The sequence below is a fragment of the Seriola aureovittata genome, chromosome 14 (assembly GCF_021018895.1).
Source record: "Seriola aureovittata isolate HTS-2021-v1 ecotype China chromosome 14, ASM2101889v1, whole genome shotgun sequence".
In the NCBI taxonomy this organism is placed as follows: Eukaryota; Metazoa; Chordata; class Actinopteri; order Carangiformes; family Carangidae; genus Seriola; species Seriola aureovittata.
The window spans coordinates 11,342,279-11,362,975 of NC_079377.1; the positions used below are offsets into that span (position 1 = coordinate 11,342,279).

Genomic DNA, 20,697 nt, shown 5'->3' on the forward strand with positions numbered 1-20,697 from the left:
TACTATAGCAATGAAGCTTGTTATTACAAATGTCATGGCAGATCCATTTCAGGTGAACAAGAGGTTTTCATGTTTAAAGACGGGAGCGATTTTGTGTGTTTGCTTATTTATCATTATATAATTCATTTTTCTGCTCACCAAATAAAGCTTCAAAAATCAAATCAGCTCTGGAGAAGCGTCAGTTTGCCCAGGCTGTATCAGACCGTCATAGTCCCCTGTGTTGGTGAGCACTACCTGAGCCGGGCGACACTGGTGGAACCATAACCTTTCTGCTCGGGATGTAATGAGAACTCATGAGCGTCTAATCAGATCTGTGTGACCTTCCTCGAGCCCTAATCATGATGGCTGGCAGTGAACACACTGATAATGCACTTCACTCCCAGTTATCAACAGATCCTCACTCCCCTGTGGAAAGGTGGCAGAGGAGGCACTGTGGCTGCTGGGAAAAAAAAAAAAAAAAAAAAATCAGTTACCCAGTTTGAGCTGTTGATCAAATAACAAGAAATGGGGAAGTTTGTGTTTGCGTTTGTCTATTTAAATCTCTGTTTTCATGCTGTTTTCATGCTGTTTTCATGCTGTTTTCATGCTGTTTTCATGCGGTCATTTGCTAAAAGAGATCTTGAACCTGTTGAACCGCAGTCATTTTTTTCTGGATTTTTAAATATTGCCATGAGAAATGAGCAGAAAATGTTATTCTGAAACAATTTGAAAGTTTTGTCAGAAAATGTTTTCTGCAAAAACAAATTGACTCCACGTTTTCTCTAAGGTATAATTGTCATCGTCAGGTTTACTGGTTCGCTTACAAAAGGCGGACTATGCAGCCAAAACAAAAATAACCAGCTTTTGTTATCTTCCTTATAAATCTGCTTCGCTTTTCGATGGTCTGTGTTTTAGCCCGCCGCAACCATCACTTGAGTCTGCCAAGTAGACAGCATCATGCCTTGAATATTCATGAATGAGCATGACATTTCCCCTGCATCCTGTTTATGCCAATGACTAATGCAGCAGAGAGAAGGGAGTCTGCATGTGCAGATGAGTACAAGGCTTGTGCTCAGGCCTTGTATTTATAGAAGGCCCTGTGCTCTGCAGGTACGGGCCAAAGCAAATATTGTCTTGATAAAATTGAATTATGAAAGCAAAAAGCAAATATGATGAGGGGGATGCATGATGACAGGAAGGGGGGGGCACTTGGATTCAAAACGTCTGAAATCTTGGGTGTCAGGTGTAGAGACTTTATTCCATCAAATTCAAATTCAGCATTGAATAAAGATGTGCAGATTTAAGTATGTATCTTTGATATAAAAGCCTGTGTTGTCACATGATAAAACAAACAACCATCAAAGGGATTTGTTTTAAACTCTGCACACATTATGAGAGGTGTTTTCCTTCTTACGGGCCTTATTTCAGTAGGAAACAGAACTCGGATCTTAATCACATCTTAGAGTCGACCCTTTTGTCGTCATACGAGCAAAACAAAGAATTCTTGTTTCCTCTGATAATCCTCTTTCAGATAAACGAAAGATATCTCTCTGACATTCAGTTTGGCTGCCGGTGTGTTTGTTCTTTTCGAAGGGTGCATTTTTGATGTGCAGTTTCGCACAAGAAGAGACAGAAAGTTCCAAGTACTGGGACAGCCTGCGGGACATCCAGCCTTCGGGCGCAGTGTGGGTCAATGTGGAGTCACGCCGTGCGTTCATATTCACTGCAGGAACGGGGGAACATGCGTGGACTCCGGCTCATCTGTGTAGTAAGTGGAGGGAAAAAGACAAAAAAACAATTTGGATTAATTTTCTGATTATTTATGATTCCACTCATGAATAACACATGATTGGCCTTATTATTGAGTGGCATGCACCCAAAAACTCTCTCTCTCTCTCTGTGTTCTGTTGTGACTAGACTGCAATAACCTACAGAAAATCAGTTACACAGTGCAAGTATAGCGAAAGGAAATGTCAGTGTTTACAAGCTCTTCACAGCGTCTGACTGTGTCCGTCTGCAGTTGCCAGTGCCCATTTGGATGGAAGGGAGCACTCTGTTCTGAGACCGTGTCTGTGTGTGATGTCGAGCACAGTCCCCCTCCTCTGTGTGCCCACGGCTCCACCTGCATCCCTCTCCCAAGTGGATATACCTGCCAGTGCCCCCTTGGGACTGCAGGGCTTTACTGCGAGCAAGGTTGCATCACTGAGCCCTAACTGCACCGTCACATAAGTTATTTATTTATTTAATGAGACAAGACCGCCGCTATTCAATTATTTAACCGCTGTATTGTTTTGCCTGTTCAGCTGTGACCATCAGTGATCCATTCTTCAGCGGGAACCTGTCTTCATGGATGTCTTTCCCACCTATGAGCATTAGACACAGGACTGCTTTGCAGCTGCAGTTCCAGCCGTTGTCACCAGAGGGCATCCTGGTCTACACTGCACAGCATCTCAGTGCAAGAGCAGGTGAGGACATTCACTTCCATAGTTAGGGCCATTAATAGACAAAATACTGTGTTGACTGTGCAAGAGTGTAAGAACCTGGAACACTGTTTTTTCTCTCCCTGTCCTGCCACCATGACTCACATTATATGATAAAACCAATCATTCTTTCTTCCAACAGTATAACAAAAGAATAGTACATAATAAAAAATTTGCACTTAACTCTGCAAATATGCTCCATTGTGTAGATGATGTAATGCAATTTTTTGAGCACCTTCCATAATTCTATAAATTCAAAGGAAAAATTGTATGAAACTAACAATTTCATGTTAAAATGCACCTGAAAAGAGGTTCTTTTGGCATATTGGTATCATTGTGTATTGATACCACAGGTATGTTAGATGGAAATGAATATATTAAAATAATTGTTTTTAAAATTAGTACTGTAGCTAAACTGGCATCACTGGCATAACTACTGATGTGCAAAGTAAAACTGATTTTAGTAAATGTCGAACTGTTTAATTAGCAGCATTTTACAGACAGACCATTCCAAAAACTATGTCAACAATAATGCCGCCAGTGGCAACTATCGGGGTCCAAGCAGCTCGCAAGCATTTAAATACCACAAATACCAATTGCTATTGAATTTTGGCTGAAGCAGGACTGAAGCCTCTGAGGGATGGGTCGGATTGGGACACACGTCTTACATCTAAGAAAACATGCAGTGAGGCCACTTTGTCAGTAAAGCTTCTCATGAAGAACTTAAAAAGAAAACAGGTTGCCAGTCGTGTTAAACTGTTTCAGCACTGAGGACAGCATGTGGCACCCCTGCACATCGATTGGGGAACGTTAATAGACAGCAACAGGGAGGTGCACTGTCTCAGTACCATCCCTATTTACACAGGAACAGCATAAACAAAATAGACATGGCAGTCTACAACACAGTACAAGGCTTATCCAAATGCATCGTACACAGTCTACAACACCCCAGGCAGTGACACCAACAGGTCCTGAGATGCGGTAAACATGAGGTCAAATAACAGATTTATCAAACATTCGGAATAATTTCTTGATATATACAAGAAAAGATAATAATATGAAGCCATAAGTCACAGTTAAAGTGTTTAAACTGTAAATAGTATTTAAAGTTGTTTCTTCACTTCATTTACTGTGTACTTTGACATGACAGAACAACAGGACCAGTAAACAGGAAAATTAAAAGTGCTCAAACTCAGTGGTATGACTTAAAAGTGTGTAGACTTTTATGTAGCAGGGGAGACAGACGGGATGATATGCAGCAAAGATGATAATAAGATAATGATGATCTCATTAATTAATTAATCAATTAATTAATCACTATTATTTTATAATTTAATATTATATATATTGTTATAGGTAATATTTATATAACATTTCATATTAATGTCATTAATATATATATTGATATAATTTAATATTATTTATTCATTCATTCATTTAGAACTGGTGGCAATCAAAAGATCACATTATTCAAAGGGAAGTGGGGATGCTAGACGCAGTCACAGCTTGTGACCCAGACAAAAAGAACATTATAAGATTCATGGAGAATTTCAGGTTCAACGACCTCTCTTGTCTGGCCTTCGAAATGCTAGACAGGAGCCTTTGGGACCGAATGGAGGAGAGGAAGCGGGAGCCATTGAGTGGCAGTGAAATTCGGCCTGTGACCCACCAGTTACTGGTTGATTTTGTGCCCTGAAGAATATTGGAATCATGTACACAGACTTGAAACCTGGCAATATTATGCTTGTTAACCACAAGGATCAGCCATTCAGGATCAAGCTGATCGACTTCGGTCCGGCCCTTCCAGTGAGCCAAGCGGAGGTTGGAATGCTCATGCGGGCAAGTGCAGGGCTCCAGAAGTGACCTTGGGCCTCCCTTAGTCTGAATCCGTTGATACGTGGGTAGTGGGCTGCGTCATGGCATTTATGTACTTCTTCTCTTCCCTGGTAACTGTCCATATCACTGGATGAAAGCTATGTTGCAGCTGCTGGGCCGACCAGTTGATCACCAGCTGATTGCTGGAAAACAGTTGGATGCATTTCACCTCAGAACTGGATGAAGAGTGGAGACTAAGGACACCAGAGGAGTACAAGGAAGGGACTGGTGTCGAGGCCAGTAGTTTATGAGAGTTTTTGTGACTGGGCCTGGCATTTAGAGGATGCAGTGAAGAGATATCGAGCAAAACGCGATGATCTGGAGTATGAAGACGGGATGGCATTTTTAGACCTCCTGAATGGGCGCCTATATCCAGTTACTGAATACAGAGTTACTCCCCCCTCTCTCCCTCCCTTTCTCTCTCTCAGCCCAACCGGTCGAGGCAGATGGCTGCCCACCTTGAGTCTGGTTCCCTTTTCCCATCAAAAGGGAGTTTTTCCTCTCTGCTGTCGCGCAGTGCTCGCTCATGGTGGGAACTGTTGGGTTTTCTTGGTGATGGGGTGGTCACTGATCTGGGCTTAATGTGAACTGTGCTCAATAATCAATAATAAAACAATAATAAAAAACAAATGAATGTGTGATGTATTATTTTCATTTATTTGCTTTTATTTTATACATTTTCTTGAGAATTTTTGGATACGAAAAATGCTTGAAAACTCATTTATGGAATAAGATCAAAACTATGATGTACTACTTAACTACTTAAATTGCTTTACATTAAATACAAGGAATAAAAGTAATAAATCAAAAACCTGAAACTAAACCAAAATAAAATATATATATCTGCTAGCGGCAATTATCGGGGTCCAAGCAGCTCGCAAGCATTTAAATACCACATGTACGAATTTTGAGACCTAATAAAGTCTCAAAATTAAAGCCTCAGCTCAAAAAACAACAACAAAAAAACCTCTAGTTTAGTTGTTGCAAACCTGGACGTCACAAGATGAATCTGGAGGTCCTCAAGATGATTCACAGGACAGGCTGAAAAGAAAAAATTTTGTTCTGCTACTCAAATTAGGATTCTTTTATCTGACTTCTCTTTGAACTTGTTTCTTGTGAAATCCTGGAAGGTTTTACCTCGTTGCGCCTTTAACAGTTACTCAAATGATAGAATTTTTTATTAAAATTGATTTGGTCACAACACACTGCACTCTGAACCAAAAACCCCAGCTTTACTTCAACATTAGAGACCTGGAACATGCAGAGACAAAAAATGTAAAATGAAATAAAATCAAACAAACTATGAAAAGCATGTAACAAAAAATAAAATAATTAAATCTAAGAAATACTAGTTAATTTGTGCTGGATTTTAGGGTCATTAAATGAAAATCCATGCTGCTCTGAGAGGCTTATAGAAGAAAGAGTCTTTCATATTCAGCTTGTAGATTAGCTTTTATTTTTTAAAGCCTTCAAGATAGAGATGAGCAGAATTTTGCATGTTGCTCACAATGTTTAAATATTACATTAAAAAAATATAGTAATGTGTCTCTCCAAAACAATGTCCTTGTAACTGTTATTGCTGTGAACAGGTTACATTGAAACTAGTTTCTACTGTACAAATAAGTGCACTGAGTCTGTATTACTAGACTGCTGTTTTATTTCTTCCTGCAGGAGACTTTTTCTGCCTCTCCTTGAAATCTGGGTTTGTCCAGCTGCGGTTCAATCTGGGAGACGGCACCCACATGCTGCAGTCCGTTGGGCGAGTGGACTCGCGCGGCAGGACCTGGCACACGGTGAAGGCTGGCCGAATTGGACAGCAAGGCTTCCTCAGTCTGGATAATGAAGAGGTTATAGAGAATGTGACTGAAGGGATGACCACCCTCGATGTCGCTACAGACATCTTCGTCGGAGGTGTGTCCACTCTGAGTTTCGTCTCCACGGATGCAACCGAAGGGGAGCCAATGGGCTTCACTGGCGGGCTAAGAGAACTTATAGTCAACGGTCAAGAGCTTGGGTTAACAGAGGTGGGGGCAGTAGGTGGAGCAAACATAGGGGACTGGGATGGGACGGCCTGTGGGTACAAGGTGTGCCAAAATGGAGGTCACTGCAGGGCAGCGAGTCACTCATTCACATGTATATGCCCACCACCATGGACTGGCTCTGTGTGCAACCAGTCTGTCAGCTGTGCAAACAACATGTGCATACACGGCTCCTTGTGCGCTCCATTCAATATGACCTCATACCGCTGCATGTGCCCCTTAGGACTGGGAGGGAGGTACTGTGACACAGAAATATCCATAGACACACTAAAGTTTGTGGGAAACTCGTTTGTTAGATACTGGGACCCGAGATACAACGTGAGAAATTTAAAATACACACAGGTTTCTTTCAGCTTCCGCACAAGCTCAAATGCGAGTCTGATCATGTGGATGGGAAAGGCAGAGCACGAAGATGACGACTACCTCGCAATTGGACTCGAGAGTGGCCACCTGAAAATTGCAGTCAATCTCGGAGAGAGACTTTCCCTCCCATTAACTTTCAGAAATCTTACACTGTGCTGCAACAAATGGCATAATGTCTCCCTATCACTAAACAGCACTGTCATTCAGGTGTTCCTGAATAGTACCAGAATCCTTTTTGAAGATGTGGACCCATTTGAGCGCTATGTGGCCTTAAACTATGGGGGTCAACTTTATTTTGGAGGGTTCGAATTACACAGAAACATATCGGTTGTCACTTCTGGGTTGTTTTCAAAGGGCTTTGAAGGAAATCTTAAAAATGTTCATTTGTTTGAAGATACCAAACCAGTGCTGTTTCTCAAAAATAGTGAAGGTTTTAATGTTCATGAGGGAAATGAATAGTGGTGAAGATGTAACTCCCTGCATTTACAATACCTGGAAAAAAAGCTTCTATGGTGTTTTATAATGCCCTGGTAGTGCTACACACTTGTCTGTAAGGAGACTTGTGTACCACTTGGCAAAAATTAGGTTCCAGTTTTTTAAGAGAAAGTTCACACTAAACTATATTTTACAACATGCTTCCTCAACACTTCATAGCTCAGGTTTCATTTTACTTTTTTATGGGTTGTGGAGATTTTACTCATATGGGTACATTGTCTGAATCAGAACTCTGTAAAAGGACAAATTTCAACAATCAAATAACATGAATTCAAGTCCTTTATGTCTGATTCCTTGGCAAACACTAGTGTTTTTTTAGATAACAACTTTACTGTCTAAAATCATTGTAATAGTACAATTTGAATCCAGTATCCAAGTGGTTTTTACCTTTAATACAAAGACGTGAGAAGTTTTTATAATCAACAATAAAAAAGGATTAGCTTTATTACGAACTGTACATAAACACACAGTGCAAAGGCACACTTCATCTCTAATGTATATTACAAGCCAAAATGTACATACTTTTTCAAAAGGAAGTAAGTTTATAAAATATTTAAGCAATTTAAAAGAAATTCAGTTCAGATGAAAGCAAAGCTGCTGTTTAGATCCATCCTCAGTTAAATGTTTTCTGTTACATTCATTCCAAATGTTTGAACTTAAACTTCTCACCAAATGGTCCACACATGTGTTGTAAGTTATGAGACTGTGAAAACGCTCACTGATCATTTGTAGTCAGTACAGCAGCTCAATATGAACAGGACAATAAAAGGTTAAAAATTTGAAAATGTTCCAATACCGAGTTCTTCTTGGTCTGAAAAGAATCCATGATAATCGTCACAGTCCCAACTGAAATGATATCTCATTTTGACTGTACTGTCAATAACATAAAATGGAACTTCAATAAAGGAAATGGCATATAAGCTGCAGACCGGTGTATAAAACAACAAACACACACTAGCAGCCAACATAGCTGAAGTGGTTCGAACCAGCTTAGTGACCAGCAAGCTAACAGTCCCTCTCAGAGCCCTGAATGCTCGCTAGCAGGGCTTAAAAAGCAAAATAAAAGCAACGTAATTATGAGTAACTGTCTTTTGAACTTCTCCGTCCATTCTCATAATCAGAGTCCCGTCTGTGTCTGTGTCTGTCCCTGTGACGGCTGCTGTGGTCATCGCTGTGGTGCCTCTCTTTCCTCTTCTCACCGTAACGGTCGTCTGAGTGTCCGTGGTGCCTGCTCCTCTCTCTGTGCTTGTCGTCATGGCTGCGATCATGCTTTTTCTCCCGCTCCCGGTCGTGATGTCGGCTCTTTTTCCCATGGTGGGAGTCCCTGTGGTGGCCTTGCCTCCCGTGGTGATCTCTGTCCTCTGTGTTACGTGGCCTTTCCCATGGGTCGCTGTATCGCTCCTCCAGACGCTTGTAGTCTTTGGCCAGGGTTGGAAGTTGCTCAGATGACTGAGAGTAATTCTGAAGCCCAGGAAGAGCATGTGAAGTGCTATCCTGAGGCCATGGCGTACTATGATTCTGATCCTGGGTGTTTGGGGTGGGGAAAGTGTTAGGAGGAGGGCCACTTGGGTAGTCATAGCTGCCAAGTACCTGAGGCTGTTGCTGTTGCAGAGGGAACGGTGCTGCACTGTTGTATGCTGGGAAAGCTGGTGCTGCTTGTGGTCCCTGCACTGCAGGATATAAAGTTGGAGTTAATGCAGCACCAGTCTGGGACATGCCAGGATCTTCCTTTTCACTAGGAAACGACTGAACAGCACTTTGGTTTTGTCCCTCAGGCTTGTTCTTAGCCTGAGAAAGCTGTAAATATCCTTGGTGAAATGGTGTAACTGGATCATTTCTACTGCTGCTCAGCACAGGAACAGGTTTAGGACTTGAAGCAGCTGGGTGGCTGGCTTTATCCTTTTGTAGCACCGTTGTTTTATCGTCAGTCACACTAGAATATGCTGAGGATTTTTTCAATATTCCACTTAAAGGAGGTTTTGAGCTGTTTGTGTGATCTGAAGCAGCCTGGGATTTTGATTGTGACAAAGAATTCCCTTCAGACGTTCCTTTTTCAGTTTCAGACAAAAGGCCAGCATCGCCTTTGTTTGCAGTGGCAGCACTGCTAGTTTCAGTCCCACTTGGAGCTGTTGACAAGCTTGCCAGGAACACTTCAGTCGATACATCTGGAGGCTTATCTTTCAGAGAGATGTGCGCACCATGGGTCACCACTGCAGCATCTTTTCCTGATGAGTTGTTAGCAGTAGATGTATCAGTCAGGCTGGAGAGCTCCGGTTCAGTTTTGGCAGGTTTAACCTCTTTCTTCTTGATGACAAAACGCTCTCGTGGCGCAGCAGCTGTTGGACTTTTTGAGTTTCCAGTTGATGCCTCTGTTTTCAGAGGTGGTTGGGTGTCTGCTGTTGTTGCAGGTTTTCCTCCAACATCTGGCAGAGGTGGCAACTCCCCACCCCAGCCTACTAACACACCTGGAAGAAAGCGCAGTGGTTTTTGCAGTTCCTGATTGTTGGTCTCCTCTGATGCAGATGGTTCTTCAAAAGCCTCTGTAACTGGCTCATCAACATCTTCAGTAGTGTTAAGTGGTTTGTCCTTCTCCTTTTTGTGCGTAGTAGTCAAGGAAGAGAGGAAAAATTTCTCATCCTCCTCTGTTGCTCTGGTTTCTTTAGTGGAAACAGTGATGGGCTTGATCTCAGGGATAATCCTCGCAGTTTCATTCATGTCCACAGGAAGGAAATCCTTTTTCGATCTCTGGCGAATTATGAGTCCGAGGAGAAGGTTGGCACGGTTGTTTTCTAAGCCTGTCAAATTACAAGATTAATTAACTTTGAAAGATCAGAAATGTTTGTGTAATTTACTAATGTGAAAACACATGCAGCGTTCAGGTTACCTGGCCCATCAAAGGGAACAAGCTGATGTGGAACTTTTTCAGTGGCACCCAAAGGAATGAGATACATGTCCTTCACTTGTTTCAGGTTATTGGACACCACCCCAAAACGCCTACGACTGCTGAAGTAGGCATACAGAAGAGTATAGGAGATCTCATCTTCATCTGTCTCAGGGGAGAAGCGAATCAGGCACACCTCCTTTAATAACAGAAAAAGCATGTGTCAGTAAAATCTTCCACCCATGTACAAGTAAAGAAGAACAATGCCTGAGCAAAGTGTGAGCTGCTTTTGATCGCAATGAACTGTATGTAATTGTGCATGATTGTTTTTTATGACTGAACTGTGCTATAGGCTACATGATCATTTTAAGAAGGAAAGCTGCCAAAAAAAACTCACTTTTGTTCCACTTGCCCGAATCTTCTCCAAGTAGTCCCACACCGTCTGTGGACTGATCCTCCCGCCAACTTGAATGCTGTCTGGAAGGTCCTATTTAAAACAACAAAAACAAAAACAACCTTACTGACAGTACCTTTCAACAGCTATTAAAACTTAAAATATGCTCAGTTGTGTCCACTTTACCTCAGTTAAGTTATCCAAAACGCCTGATACTGGGAAAGCGTTTGTCACAAGCTTTGCCACAGAGTGCATGTGAATGAATCCTCGCCACAGGGATTTCAGGTTGGAAAGGAAAGCGGCTTCATCATCTCTTCCTGCTACATGATCTGACCTGTGAAAAGTATATTAGCAATGTAGCCATCTTGCAAAAACAACTTAGACACAAGAACCACACAGAGTGTCACAAATTATTGCTCACCTTCCTTCATAACCGGACTGAGCGTTTCTAAAGCTCTCCTCTAAAACAGTGAGGTGCAGGTCATCGTCAATTGCAGGCGGGGTTGTTTCTTCTGTTTTGGTGGACTGCCTCCTAACAACTGTAGTAGCTACTTTGACCACTTTGGTGGGTGCCTCCTCCACCGGGGGCGCCATACGACCTTACAGAAGCAAAAAGGTAACTAGTCTGTAACTAAAGATAGTGATATATTGAGAAAAATGTTTTGCTTAAGACAGAGTTTCTTAGCTAAGATGAGGATTGTTGCTTATGTCAGGGTTTACCTGTGCAAATTTTACAGTTTAGGTCAAATAAGTGAGACTTGTGCTGCTTGGTAGTGTCTTTCTCCTTCTTGGTACTCTCTGCTTTCTTCTCTGGGGTTTTTGGAGGTTCTGCTGAGACTTCTGCCACTGTTGGAGGAGGCTCCAGCTGAGGACAGGGGTAAAAAAAAGAAACACAAGTAGACACGTCACCCTCTTTTACTTGTATATAAATAATACAGTATTGAGTAATATTTGACCTGTCCCTTACCTCTACAGGCTCTGGTGCTTTCACTGGCTCTTGGCTTTCAATTTCAATTTCACCCTTGTGTGTGATCTTAGTGATGGGCCGTCTTTCTGCTTCTCTTTGTTCTTTCTCAATCATCTCAATTGTCTGTAAAAGGAAGAATTTATTGCTTTTTAGAGAGCTACTCAAAGTTTTGCTTTCCAAAATACAACCATCTGTAAAAACAAATAAATAAAGGACAGAATTTCAAAATATTATGTTAATACTACCTGCTGACTTTTATATCACACTTATTGTGAACTATTACATGAATTACTGTGCATCATCAGGGTGAGTTTATGCAATAACTTCAGTAAGAAATTACAGCAAACACTTGTAAGTATTACTTACATGTCGGTTCTCCCTCTGCCGCCAAGCAGCCAATTCTTTCGAGGCCAGTTCCTCAGGACTCATTCGAATTAGGTTACCAGGAGAAATTTCCCCTTTGAGAACCCTCTTAAAGAGGACCTAAAAAATACAAATAAAATAAAGATTAGCAAATGGAACCACATTTTTATTCAAACTGAAATACAATGCCAAGACACTTGGATCATGTCTGATTTAAAATGGTACTTACATTATTTTTAGTATCTTTGAGGTTAAACATTAAGCTTCTATACTTGTTCTTGTACTTGTTGTCAGTATCTTTATACAAGTGAAAAAGCTCTCTCTCCGTCTTCTTGGCAACTTCAGAGGCTCTCTCCACTGAGATGTTCAAATCGGACTCCTTCAACCTAAAATGCAGTATCACATTTGTTGCACTTAGGTAATTGTTTGTCAAGTTCTTTGACTAAAACACTTTTAAATGCAATGTCAATTTCAGCATATACTCATCATTTTTTATTACTTTTAACTCATGAAATACTTACCTCTGTATAAGGATTTCTTTCAGAGAATCACGCACACTTCGCCTGATTGCCTCCACAGACACAGGTTTCTTTGAAGCTGAAGATAAGGTCTTACTTCTTTGAAAGCCTGTGAGGACAGAGTGATAATATCTAGTGAGCAGATGAGAAAAATTTGTGGCAACAAGGATTACAAAATTATATGTTGCAAAACTGTGACACACTGACAGCTGATATGAAAAATGGTTGCAACTTAAGCTGTTACCCAATATCAAAGAAAGGATAATGAGATTTTTACCCTTTCGTTCTGCATTGAACAAAGCAGTAAAGTTGTAGATGTAGTTGTAGATTACCTTCAGTTAGCAAATCTGACCACAACGGTATGTAGACAAACTGTATTAGGCAGCAAGATGACACTGACATTGGCTTCCCAATATGGAAACAAAGAATAACAGAAGCAACACAACAAAACTGTGTGCAGCTATTTTAAGAGTCGCTTACCCTACACACACATTCCCCTTTTTGTTTTTTTTGTTTTTTTTATAACACAGTATTTGTGACTCCAGACATGTCCCCACTCACTTCGAACTCAACTGTGAGCTTTGATGAGTTTTTGAAACATAAACATTGAGTTGGGAGACTGAATTTCTGGGGAGATTATGAAAAAAATCTGCCTGTATCATTATAAATATACACAACCTTTCATCTGTATTTCTACACTCGCAACATGCTAACACCACATGTACCACCACATTGCAATGAAAATTCACCTGTCACTAGTATATGGGTAGTTGTAACATTCCAGCATTATATTTGGTTTCAGAACACTTCAAAGGTGAAGTTCACATACTTATTTTCCAGTATTTTCTCGTGTATCTAAGTAACGACCATTATTTAAAGTCTTGATCATATTTGGTGCTGAAACTTAATAAAGTTTTCATTAAAAAAAAAAAAAAAAAACACCCTATGTTGTAGTTACTGTCTTCATTTCATCTTGTTTACAAGACTGTAATAACATACCTGTTTTATGAGTTGCATCTCTGACATCTGTGGACTGCCTTCTGTCAGGATCCTATTTTAAGAGAGAAGTGCAAAAAGAACATTAGTCATATGATTCATATTTAAAGTCAAAGAATATATCAGCAAAATGTGAAAAAGGTAACATCAAATATTATAACCTCCCAACCAAATGTTAAAAGATAATTAAATCAGGGTGAGTTTTATATGCGGGAAAATGTACTAAACTTTGGTGAATACACCATGCAAACCTCCTGCAAAGTAAAAGCAAAAAGTAAACAAACCTTTGTGTAGTGGTAACACTGGCTATGATTAATATCAAAGGATGAATTAGCTGGGGGAAAAATACAATTTCTGTTCTATGTGAAAGATTAACTTTTCAATGCATGACCAAACATTTCTATTTCAAGAACTCACGGTGCCACTGCTTACCTTTCTTACTGGTCTGACCCCCCCTGATGTGAGTGTCTGGGAAGGTCCTGGTCTGGGCTTGGGAGGCATCTTATGATCCTGTACCTCAGTCTTTGCTGGTACTTCGGGTTTGGCTGCACTCGGGAGCTCAGGCTCCACCTTTTTGCTTTCCTCCTCACAGCACTTCAAGCACACGTACATCTGGTCCTCCTCCTCCATTTCACGTACTTTCGTTAGGTCGAGACCAACGCAGTCGCCATGGAACCAGTCGTCACAGCGACCGCAGCCTACCATGAACCTAGACATAGTAGCACTATTGTTAAAAGTGTGTTTGTAAATGAGCATTCTGAGCACTAGAGTACAATCTGACATCGAAAAAAAAAAAACTTAAATTCCTTTTTGTTTAACCAAACATCTGCTCATTTTAACCACACAACAGCGCATGAGGCAGTCAGGTTGTTATATAATCATGCAAATATTGTGGTTCATGAGCTCTCACCACTCAAATATTGCATGCTATGCTGGTAAATGTAGAACTATCAACAATTCAATGTTGTTTAGTTACTATCACCTTGTCACCTAAAGTTAAATCTACAACATACACTGTCTGAGTAACAAAATAACAATATGCCTTTTATATTGAACAATACTCATCTTTATTTAGGTGAAGAGCAATACTTACGTGTTATTGTGGTGTTTCTTGCACAAGCCACAACAGTTGTTTCCATCCCATGCAGTGTCACTGTTAGCAGGTTGCTCCTCAGCTGTTTCCTTCTTCACAACAGGAGCGTTATCTGGAATAAACAGCTGCGGCTCATCCACAGAAATGCTTCTCGCATTTTTACTTTTCTGTCTTTGAAGGATCTTTTCTGGCTTTTTCAGCTTGGCCTTTTCCTGCCCGCCTTCTTCAGGCATCTTTAACGTATGGCTTGGACGACTGTGGGCTGGTTGGGCAGTCTGAGGTTTGGAGCTATTCTGAGGAGGAGTATGTTTGATTGGAGACTGCTGTTCACTAACACGGTTGAAGGATGTTGGGCTCTTCTTCATTACTGAGCTAGGTGAACTTGGTAATTTTGGCTTTACTTTACTATCTCCTGTGCCCTGTATCTTTTGCACTTTAGTAGCATGCTCACTTTGGGTGTTTTCTGCAGGCCTTTTCATTGGTGCAATGTCTTTCTTTTCCTTTAGAGATTTCATTTTGTGCTGGTCACCTCTTTGGATGGTTTTCGATGGCGTGGTTTGGGATACTTTATGTTCCTTGATCACATTGCTTGGTTTACATGAAACCAAGTCCTTATTCTTGACAGAGGTCAGTCCTTGCTTAGACTTAAGTATATTTTTGGCCACAATCTGTTGCTTTTCTTTAACGTCAGTCTCACTAACAGTAGTTCTGTTGTTCTCATTGCTTTGTGGCTGTTTGATGTCATCTTTTCCTTTACTGACTGGCTTTTGTATCCCAGAATCGCTCTGATTGTCAAGCTTTGTCTCTTGTGTGCAGGGGCTCCCTACTAATGTCCCATTAGAGGTCTGCACATCATTAGGATTCACATATGGGCCCAGCCCAAGGGCTGCATCATCAGCAGAGCTCTTCTCAACAACATCCATTTCCGCCACATTCTCAGGTATGGGATTCTGTACATTGACAGCATCACCCGGCAACATGGCAAACCCTATGTCCCCACCATATGAAATACCATCTTCAAAGCATGCAGCCTGGCTTGTATCAATGCTTTGTGTATAAGAGGGTCCTGGAAGCAACTCAATCCTGAATCCCCCGATTGTGACTGTCAATCGTTTCAATACAACTGTAGGATTCAACCATAATCCACCATCAAGATCTTTGACATTGATACGCCCTCCCAGAGTTAATTCTTTCTTTAGTTGGGCGCCTTTAACTCCTTTCTCAATGAGAAATGACTTCTGCAGCCTGTTGGCTGGTTTCCTTCCTGGTCGTCCTCGGGGCATGGTGTTTGTGGATGTGTTAGCAGGTTGTGGACCACCACTATATTCTGTTTCAACAAGAAGAAGGGAAAGATAGAAAATGTGTTACACCATCTGTAATTTAAAGATTTCATATTGGAAACAGAAATGTAAACAAGGACCAACTTACCGTGTACTAAATTATGTGGACGTTTCTTCTGCCTGCCAACGGGTCGCTTAACTTGTGTGGACTCTGCAGCTGTCAGTTCACTGCTGAGACCTGCGGGTGCTGAACTATCATCAAGACCTGCCAACGACAGCAAAATAAATAAATGTAGTTTATTTCCCTGTGAATCAATATGAGGTGCAAATAATCTACTAACAAATGTGTGGTACATTTGCAATAACATTGTATCACTGTATATTGTCTCTTAAAATATAATAAAATGAAAAGAAATTAAAACAAAGAAAACACAATTAAACCACAATTCAATTTTCCTCAGTTTCTGTATCCATACAGCTTTCCAAAACATTTTCAGTAAGAACCATTTAGTTTCATGACTTTTGATCTCATGCACTCAAATAAAACACTGCTGGAATGTGATATCTGACAGTACAAACAGATGTTGACACAGAGGATTTTCCCTACATGTCACCATATAAGGAAACCTGCCTAAGTGTTTTGTTTCATCAACTGCCTAAAAATCACAACTGAGCAAAACCAGAGCAAGGTAAAAGGTGCTGATGATTAATAAATTATGTTAGCAAGTTATTAGTGTAGACTTAAAACTTCCTCTACAAAGTTTTCAGGTTAATTCTGAAAGGCTTTTATTATGAAGCAGCCATGTGAACTCTTGGTAGTAGCTTATGTTAGTCAGCTTTTAATCATTGGTAATGTCAGTACCAATCTACATTTAGCCATTTTTACCATCTATTTTGTCTGTTGACATACCTGTGGAGCCAGTAACCTGAAAAGTGGAGTCCTCATTGTCCAACAGATTGAACTGAGAGCTTGCACATCCAAACATGGGATCTTTGTCACTGAGCATGTTCTTCAGTGAATCTTCCAGTCGGAGTCCTGTACCAAACTCATTACTGGCTTCACATTCCAAATTCTGTCCTATTATCAGGGAGTCATCCAACTGGTCACTGGGTATTAAATGGTTAAAGGTGTCCACAATATCCATGAATGCTGCTGCCTTCCTGCATCAGAACAACACAGACAGAGTGCAGGGAAAGCAGGTGTCAGGTGACTCATTTTGTTTAAATAAAATGATGTTAATAATTCTTCCAGACACCTATCCCAGCACCAGAGAATATATCTGAATAGGCTCAGTTGGACATCATGGTCTAATATAAGCAGGCCAGTGAGGATCTAATCAAATATTAACCGTTTTCAAAGGCCAAACTAGTTTGAGACAACTTCTCCATATAACTACTGGCAATCAAACAGTATAACAAAGTTGTAAGTACTTGTGTACTGTCCGTAATGGATCAGTGTTACATCAGAGACATTACAATACGTTAGATACATTTTAAAGTTGTTGCATATACAGTGACAGTCAGCTTAAAACTTCGCCTCTGGGTTGCCTCCATCAATAGTTTATGCTACACTGTTTGCTATCCTGCTACGTTGAGCCAACGTCGCTAGCTTCTTTTTTTTTTTTTTTTTTTGCCATTTCCGTGGGTCGTCAATATTTACATTGCCCAAAATTGTGCACTGTCGATAAGCTGACGTATCTTTAAATAAGTGAAAGGAAACTATTCCTATAACCAACTTAGAGGATCTTCAAAGAGTGAGACTAACGTAAAATGAACTGCTAGTTACCGTTTTTAAATCAAGTACAACTGCACAACTGGAGCAGGCCAGAACTGAGCAGTGCATAAACAAAAATATTACCTACTTGAATCTCAAACAGACTGGTGTGGATATTTACGCGTATTGGTTTAATATCACCTAATAAATCATAATGTCCATGTGAAACACCGAGTATGTATTGCCAGGTTCTGCCAGTGAGATGTTTGCTAGTTAGCATGCTAACGTGACAACAACCCGCTGCAGAACGCGTTGATAAGGTACAGCTAGCAAGCTAACGGTAACTTATGGTGGAAGTTACCACCCAAGATAACTCACTGTATTAAACTCCAGCAGTATCACTGTAAAAGGCATTTGCGTCAATAAACGTGTGTACCGGGAAAGCGAACATATGTTGCACAAGAAATGTAAATATTTAGTCGTACAGCTCGATGCTAAATCTGTCATTCAGGCTTGCTAAGTCGCGTTAGCATAGGCCCTGGATACCAAGTTTGTTTGTAGCCTGAGAGCTGCTAGGCGAGAACGCCCACATGCAGCTGTTACTACGCTTGCAGCTGGGATATTTAGAAATATCTGGGTCCACATATATAAAACTCTTACCCCTTTCTTGCTGCAATGCCGTATCCAATTCGCGTAAGGTTACATACTAGCACAGCTGGTCCCAGTAACTTCCTCTAACTCAGCCGTCATTCGCCCCTGGTGCTGCAAAGCCCCTGACAGGCAGCGCCGCTTGTCACGTGGCTTGTGTTTACAGGTAGCATGGCAGCTGATAGCACAGACACAACACTGTACAGCAGTTAGCTTGTCAGTCTTTATGCTTTGTAAACAAGATTTAAGACCGGTTAACTTTCTTCAACAGCAAACTATGTTGTCTGACGCTTGCTTCGGATTCACAGCTTCCTCTCCTCCCCCTCTCCTCCCCCTCTCCTCCTCTCCACTCCACTCCTTTCCTCTTCTCCTCCCATCATCCATCTGAAAGAAAAATAGAAGAAAAGCAGGTTGTAGTTAAAACATTAGAAATCACACAAAGGTAAACAGGTACAATTAACTCCATGAAATCTGATAATAATATGATCTAGACTATGGAATTTCTGAAGAATTACGATGGGATATCTGGCCTCTGGAAAAGCTGAGACTGGCTACTAGAAAAATAGATTTTTTAATCGACATTGTGTGTATTTATAATATCCTCACCATGACTATCATTTAATTTGGTTAACTTTGGGAAAATCAATTGAAATAGAGACTACATTAGAGATAAATAGATTTGTGTGTGTGTGTGTATGTTTGTGGTTGTGTGTATGTTTTTGGTTGTGTGTATGAAATTAACTGCCAAATGTCATCTGTCTAAAATTATACTAAAACATATTTCTAGTGAAAACTCTGGAAATGTGTGTAAATCCATGTGTTTTGTATGTAACGTTGCAACAGTCTGTAGCAGGACTTTAACAGAAATGTCAGTCAAGTGTATAATAACCACAGAAATCAGAGAAGTCTTCTAATCAGCTGATATGAATCAGCTTTGTGCCCCACTACACTCAGGTTGCCATGGTGATTTTAATTGCTTAGTTTCTATTGAGTGAGACATTGATTCAGTTGAAAGAACTCAGGCTTACCAGTAAAAGATCATAATTACTTTCCCCTAAAACTTTATATTTTCTGAGACAATAGACTCTGCTGAACGCAGTGATATAAAATATTTGTCTGTGGTGTGAAAAATGTAACATGTGCAGTGATTTAAAAATGCCCTGCTTCCTGTTTTCCTCCTGATTTTCTGTTCTCAGTTTATATTAAAGTGATTGAGGCAGTTGGATAGTACTCTTGCTGCTTTGAAAGTCATAGTTCAAATTCTGTAAATAGCTGTTTTGATTATCACATTTTGTGAAAGAAGAGAAATCTACCTACATTCTGGTAAAACATTATGTGTGAAGAGTGAAATTTGTGGAAATGAGGGCGAGTTAAAGAGAAAATTTTTACACTATTTAAAAAGTTTCTCCCCACTCTAACTGTGATGTCACTCACTCTAGCTGTGAACATTCCGCCACATACACACCAGTGTTAAAATATGAAAAGGTCCAAAAATATTCGTAAAACTGGAACTGTCATTGTGTAAAAACTATGAATGGGATTTAAAAGTTGAACACAACCAAAAATGCTGTGAACACTCTCAGAGGCACAGCACAGAGCCACTGGTTCAGATATGCGGATGATATAGCCTCACGTTATTCACCCACTCCAGCTCAGGGCTACACCCAAACAATCCAGGCTCCATGGGTGATTTAGGAGTTTCAGGGGGGGTCAAGCTCCCAGAGGCTAACTGGGTAACTCAGGATGTTCTTTGTAGGATGTTCTGATGCCACAAGAGCCCACTCACCCAGGGAAGTTTAAAATGACATATTGTTAAATGATGTCCAGTCTGTAAAAGGTATGTGTAGACCAATATGTAGGCTTAGACTAGGCCCATAGAGAAACAGCTAAGTGACTACTCTGCTGTACTCCAAGCTGGAAGCTGCAAGAAGTATAATGGCCAAAAGGTACGTATTTTTACTCTTGATCCTTATAAGCCTGAAAATTAATTTACTCCATGTAGACAAGTTCAATTTAGCTACTTTGTTGCAGTTTATAACACTGTCTGTAATAATGTTTTTTCTTTTTGTTAATATTAGTCAGTTACCACAGACTAAAAGTCAGAATAACCATGCTACTTTTTTTTCTCAGTCTAATGTGTTGAATGTGTGATGTACAGGTTTTGTGGAGTTCTTGTTCTTGCAGTGTTTCTCAGTGGACTGAATGCATCAAGGTACATTATAGCATATATAAACATTTCCCATTAGTAACTGTGTTTATTATGTCCGCCGTATTCATCATTTGTCTGTACTTTCTGTAACGGACCAGCTTTAAACAAGGAACAATCCTATCTTTTCAATGAACTGTGGAGGTTGGATGTCTATCACAAGTTCATTATACCTGTTCAGGAATGGAACATACTCTTATTCTTGCAACACCCTTCTGTTTTGACAAAGATGCATTCTGTGTTTGAACTGTTTTGGATAGTGCCAGTTCTGTGAGCCAGGACAGCAATGTTGTACAGGATCAGGCCTCACAGCCTCTGCTCTCCAACGTCCAGACAACAAACTAAAGAACACAGCTGGTTTGGCAAAAGTGAGGAAAAGGACATTGGCAGAAGCAGTGAGAGGTTG

At 40.5% G+C, this 20,697-nt stretch overlaps 2 protein-coding genes across 2 annotated transcripts in view; one reads left to right on the forward strand and one right to left on the reverse strand.

Annotated features, from left to right (window-relative positions):
* Window positions 1–8,151, forward strand: part of eys (eyes shut homolog) — a 154,322-nt gene extending 146,171 nt beyond the window's left edge. Inside the window, exons 48-51 of the mRNA XM_056394875.1 lie at window positions 1,573–1,747; window positions 2,000–2,172; window positions 2,283–2,444; window positions 6,006–8,151. Coding sequence (XP_056250850.1) covers window positions 1,573–1,747; window positions 2,000–2,172; window positions 2,283–2,444; window positions 6,006–7,195 — 1,700 coding nt within the window. The 3' untranslated portion in view covers window positions 7,196–8,151. The remainder of the gene's footprint in view (window positions 1–1,572; window positions 1,748–1,999; window positions 2,173–2,282; window positions 2,445–6,005) is intronic.
* phf3 (PHD finger protein 3) lies at window positions 7,596–18,380 on the reverse strand. The gene is made up of 16 exons (XM_056394876.1): window positions 18,098–18,380; window positions 16,634–16,884; window positions 15,872–15,988; window positions 14,444–15,770; window positions 13,783–14,059; window positions 13,354–13,405; window positions 12,358–12,463; window positions 12,066–12,222; window positions 11,840–11,956; window positions 11,474–11,596; window positions 11,227–11,371; window positions 10,928–11,105; window positions 10,693–10,840; window positions 10,510–10,599; window positions 10,116–10,311; window positions 7,596–10,026 (listed from the first exon to the last, which is right to left on the reverse strand). The coding sequence occupies exons 2-16, from the start codon at window positions 16,866–16,868 to the stop codon at window positions 8,306–8,308; spliced, it is 4,989 nt and encodes a 1,662-aa protein (XP_056250851.1). The 5' UTR covers window positions 16,869–16,884; window positions 18,098–18,380; the 3' UTR covers window positions 7,596–8,305.
* Window positions 18,381–20,697: the final 2,317 nt, after the last annotated feature.

What these genes read in the sequence shown, in the direction of transcription:
- phf3 (XM_056394876.1), bottom strand. Translation starts at nt 16,868, where the DNA reads ATGGATATTGTGGACACCTTTAACCATTTAATACCCAGTGACCAGTTG. An exon ending in AGATGCAACTCATAAAACAG is followed by an intron (nt 12,464 to 13,353) that starts GTATGTTATTAC and finishes CTGTCCTCACAG; the next exon opens with GCTTTCAAAGAAGTAAGACC. An exon ending in TCAAAGATACTAAAAATAAT is followed by an intron (nt 11,957 to 12,065) that starts GTAAGTACCATT and finishes TGTATTTTTTAG; the next exon opens with GTCCTCTTTAAGAGGGTTCT.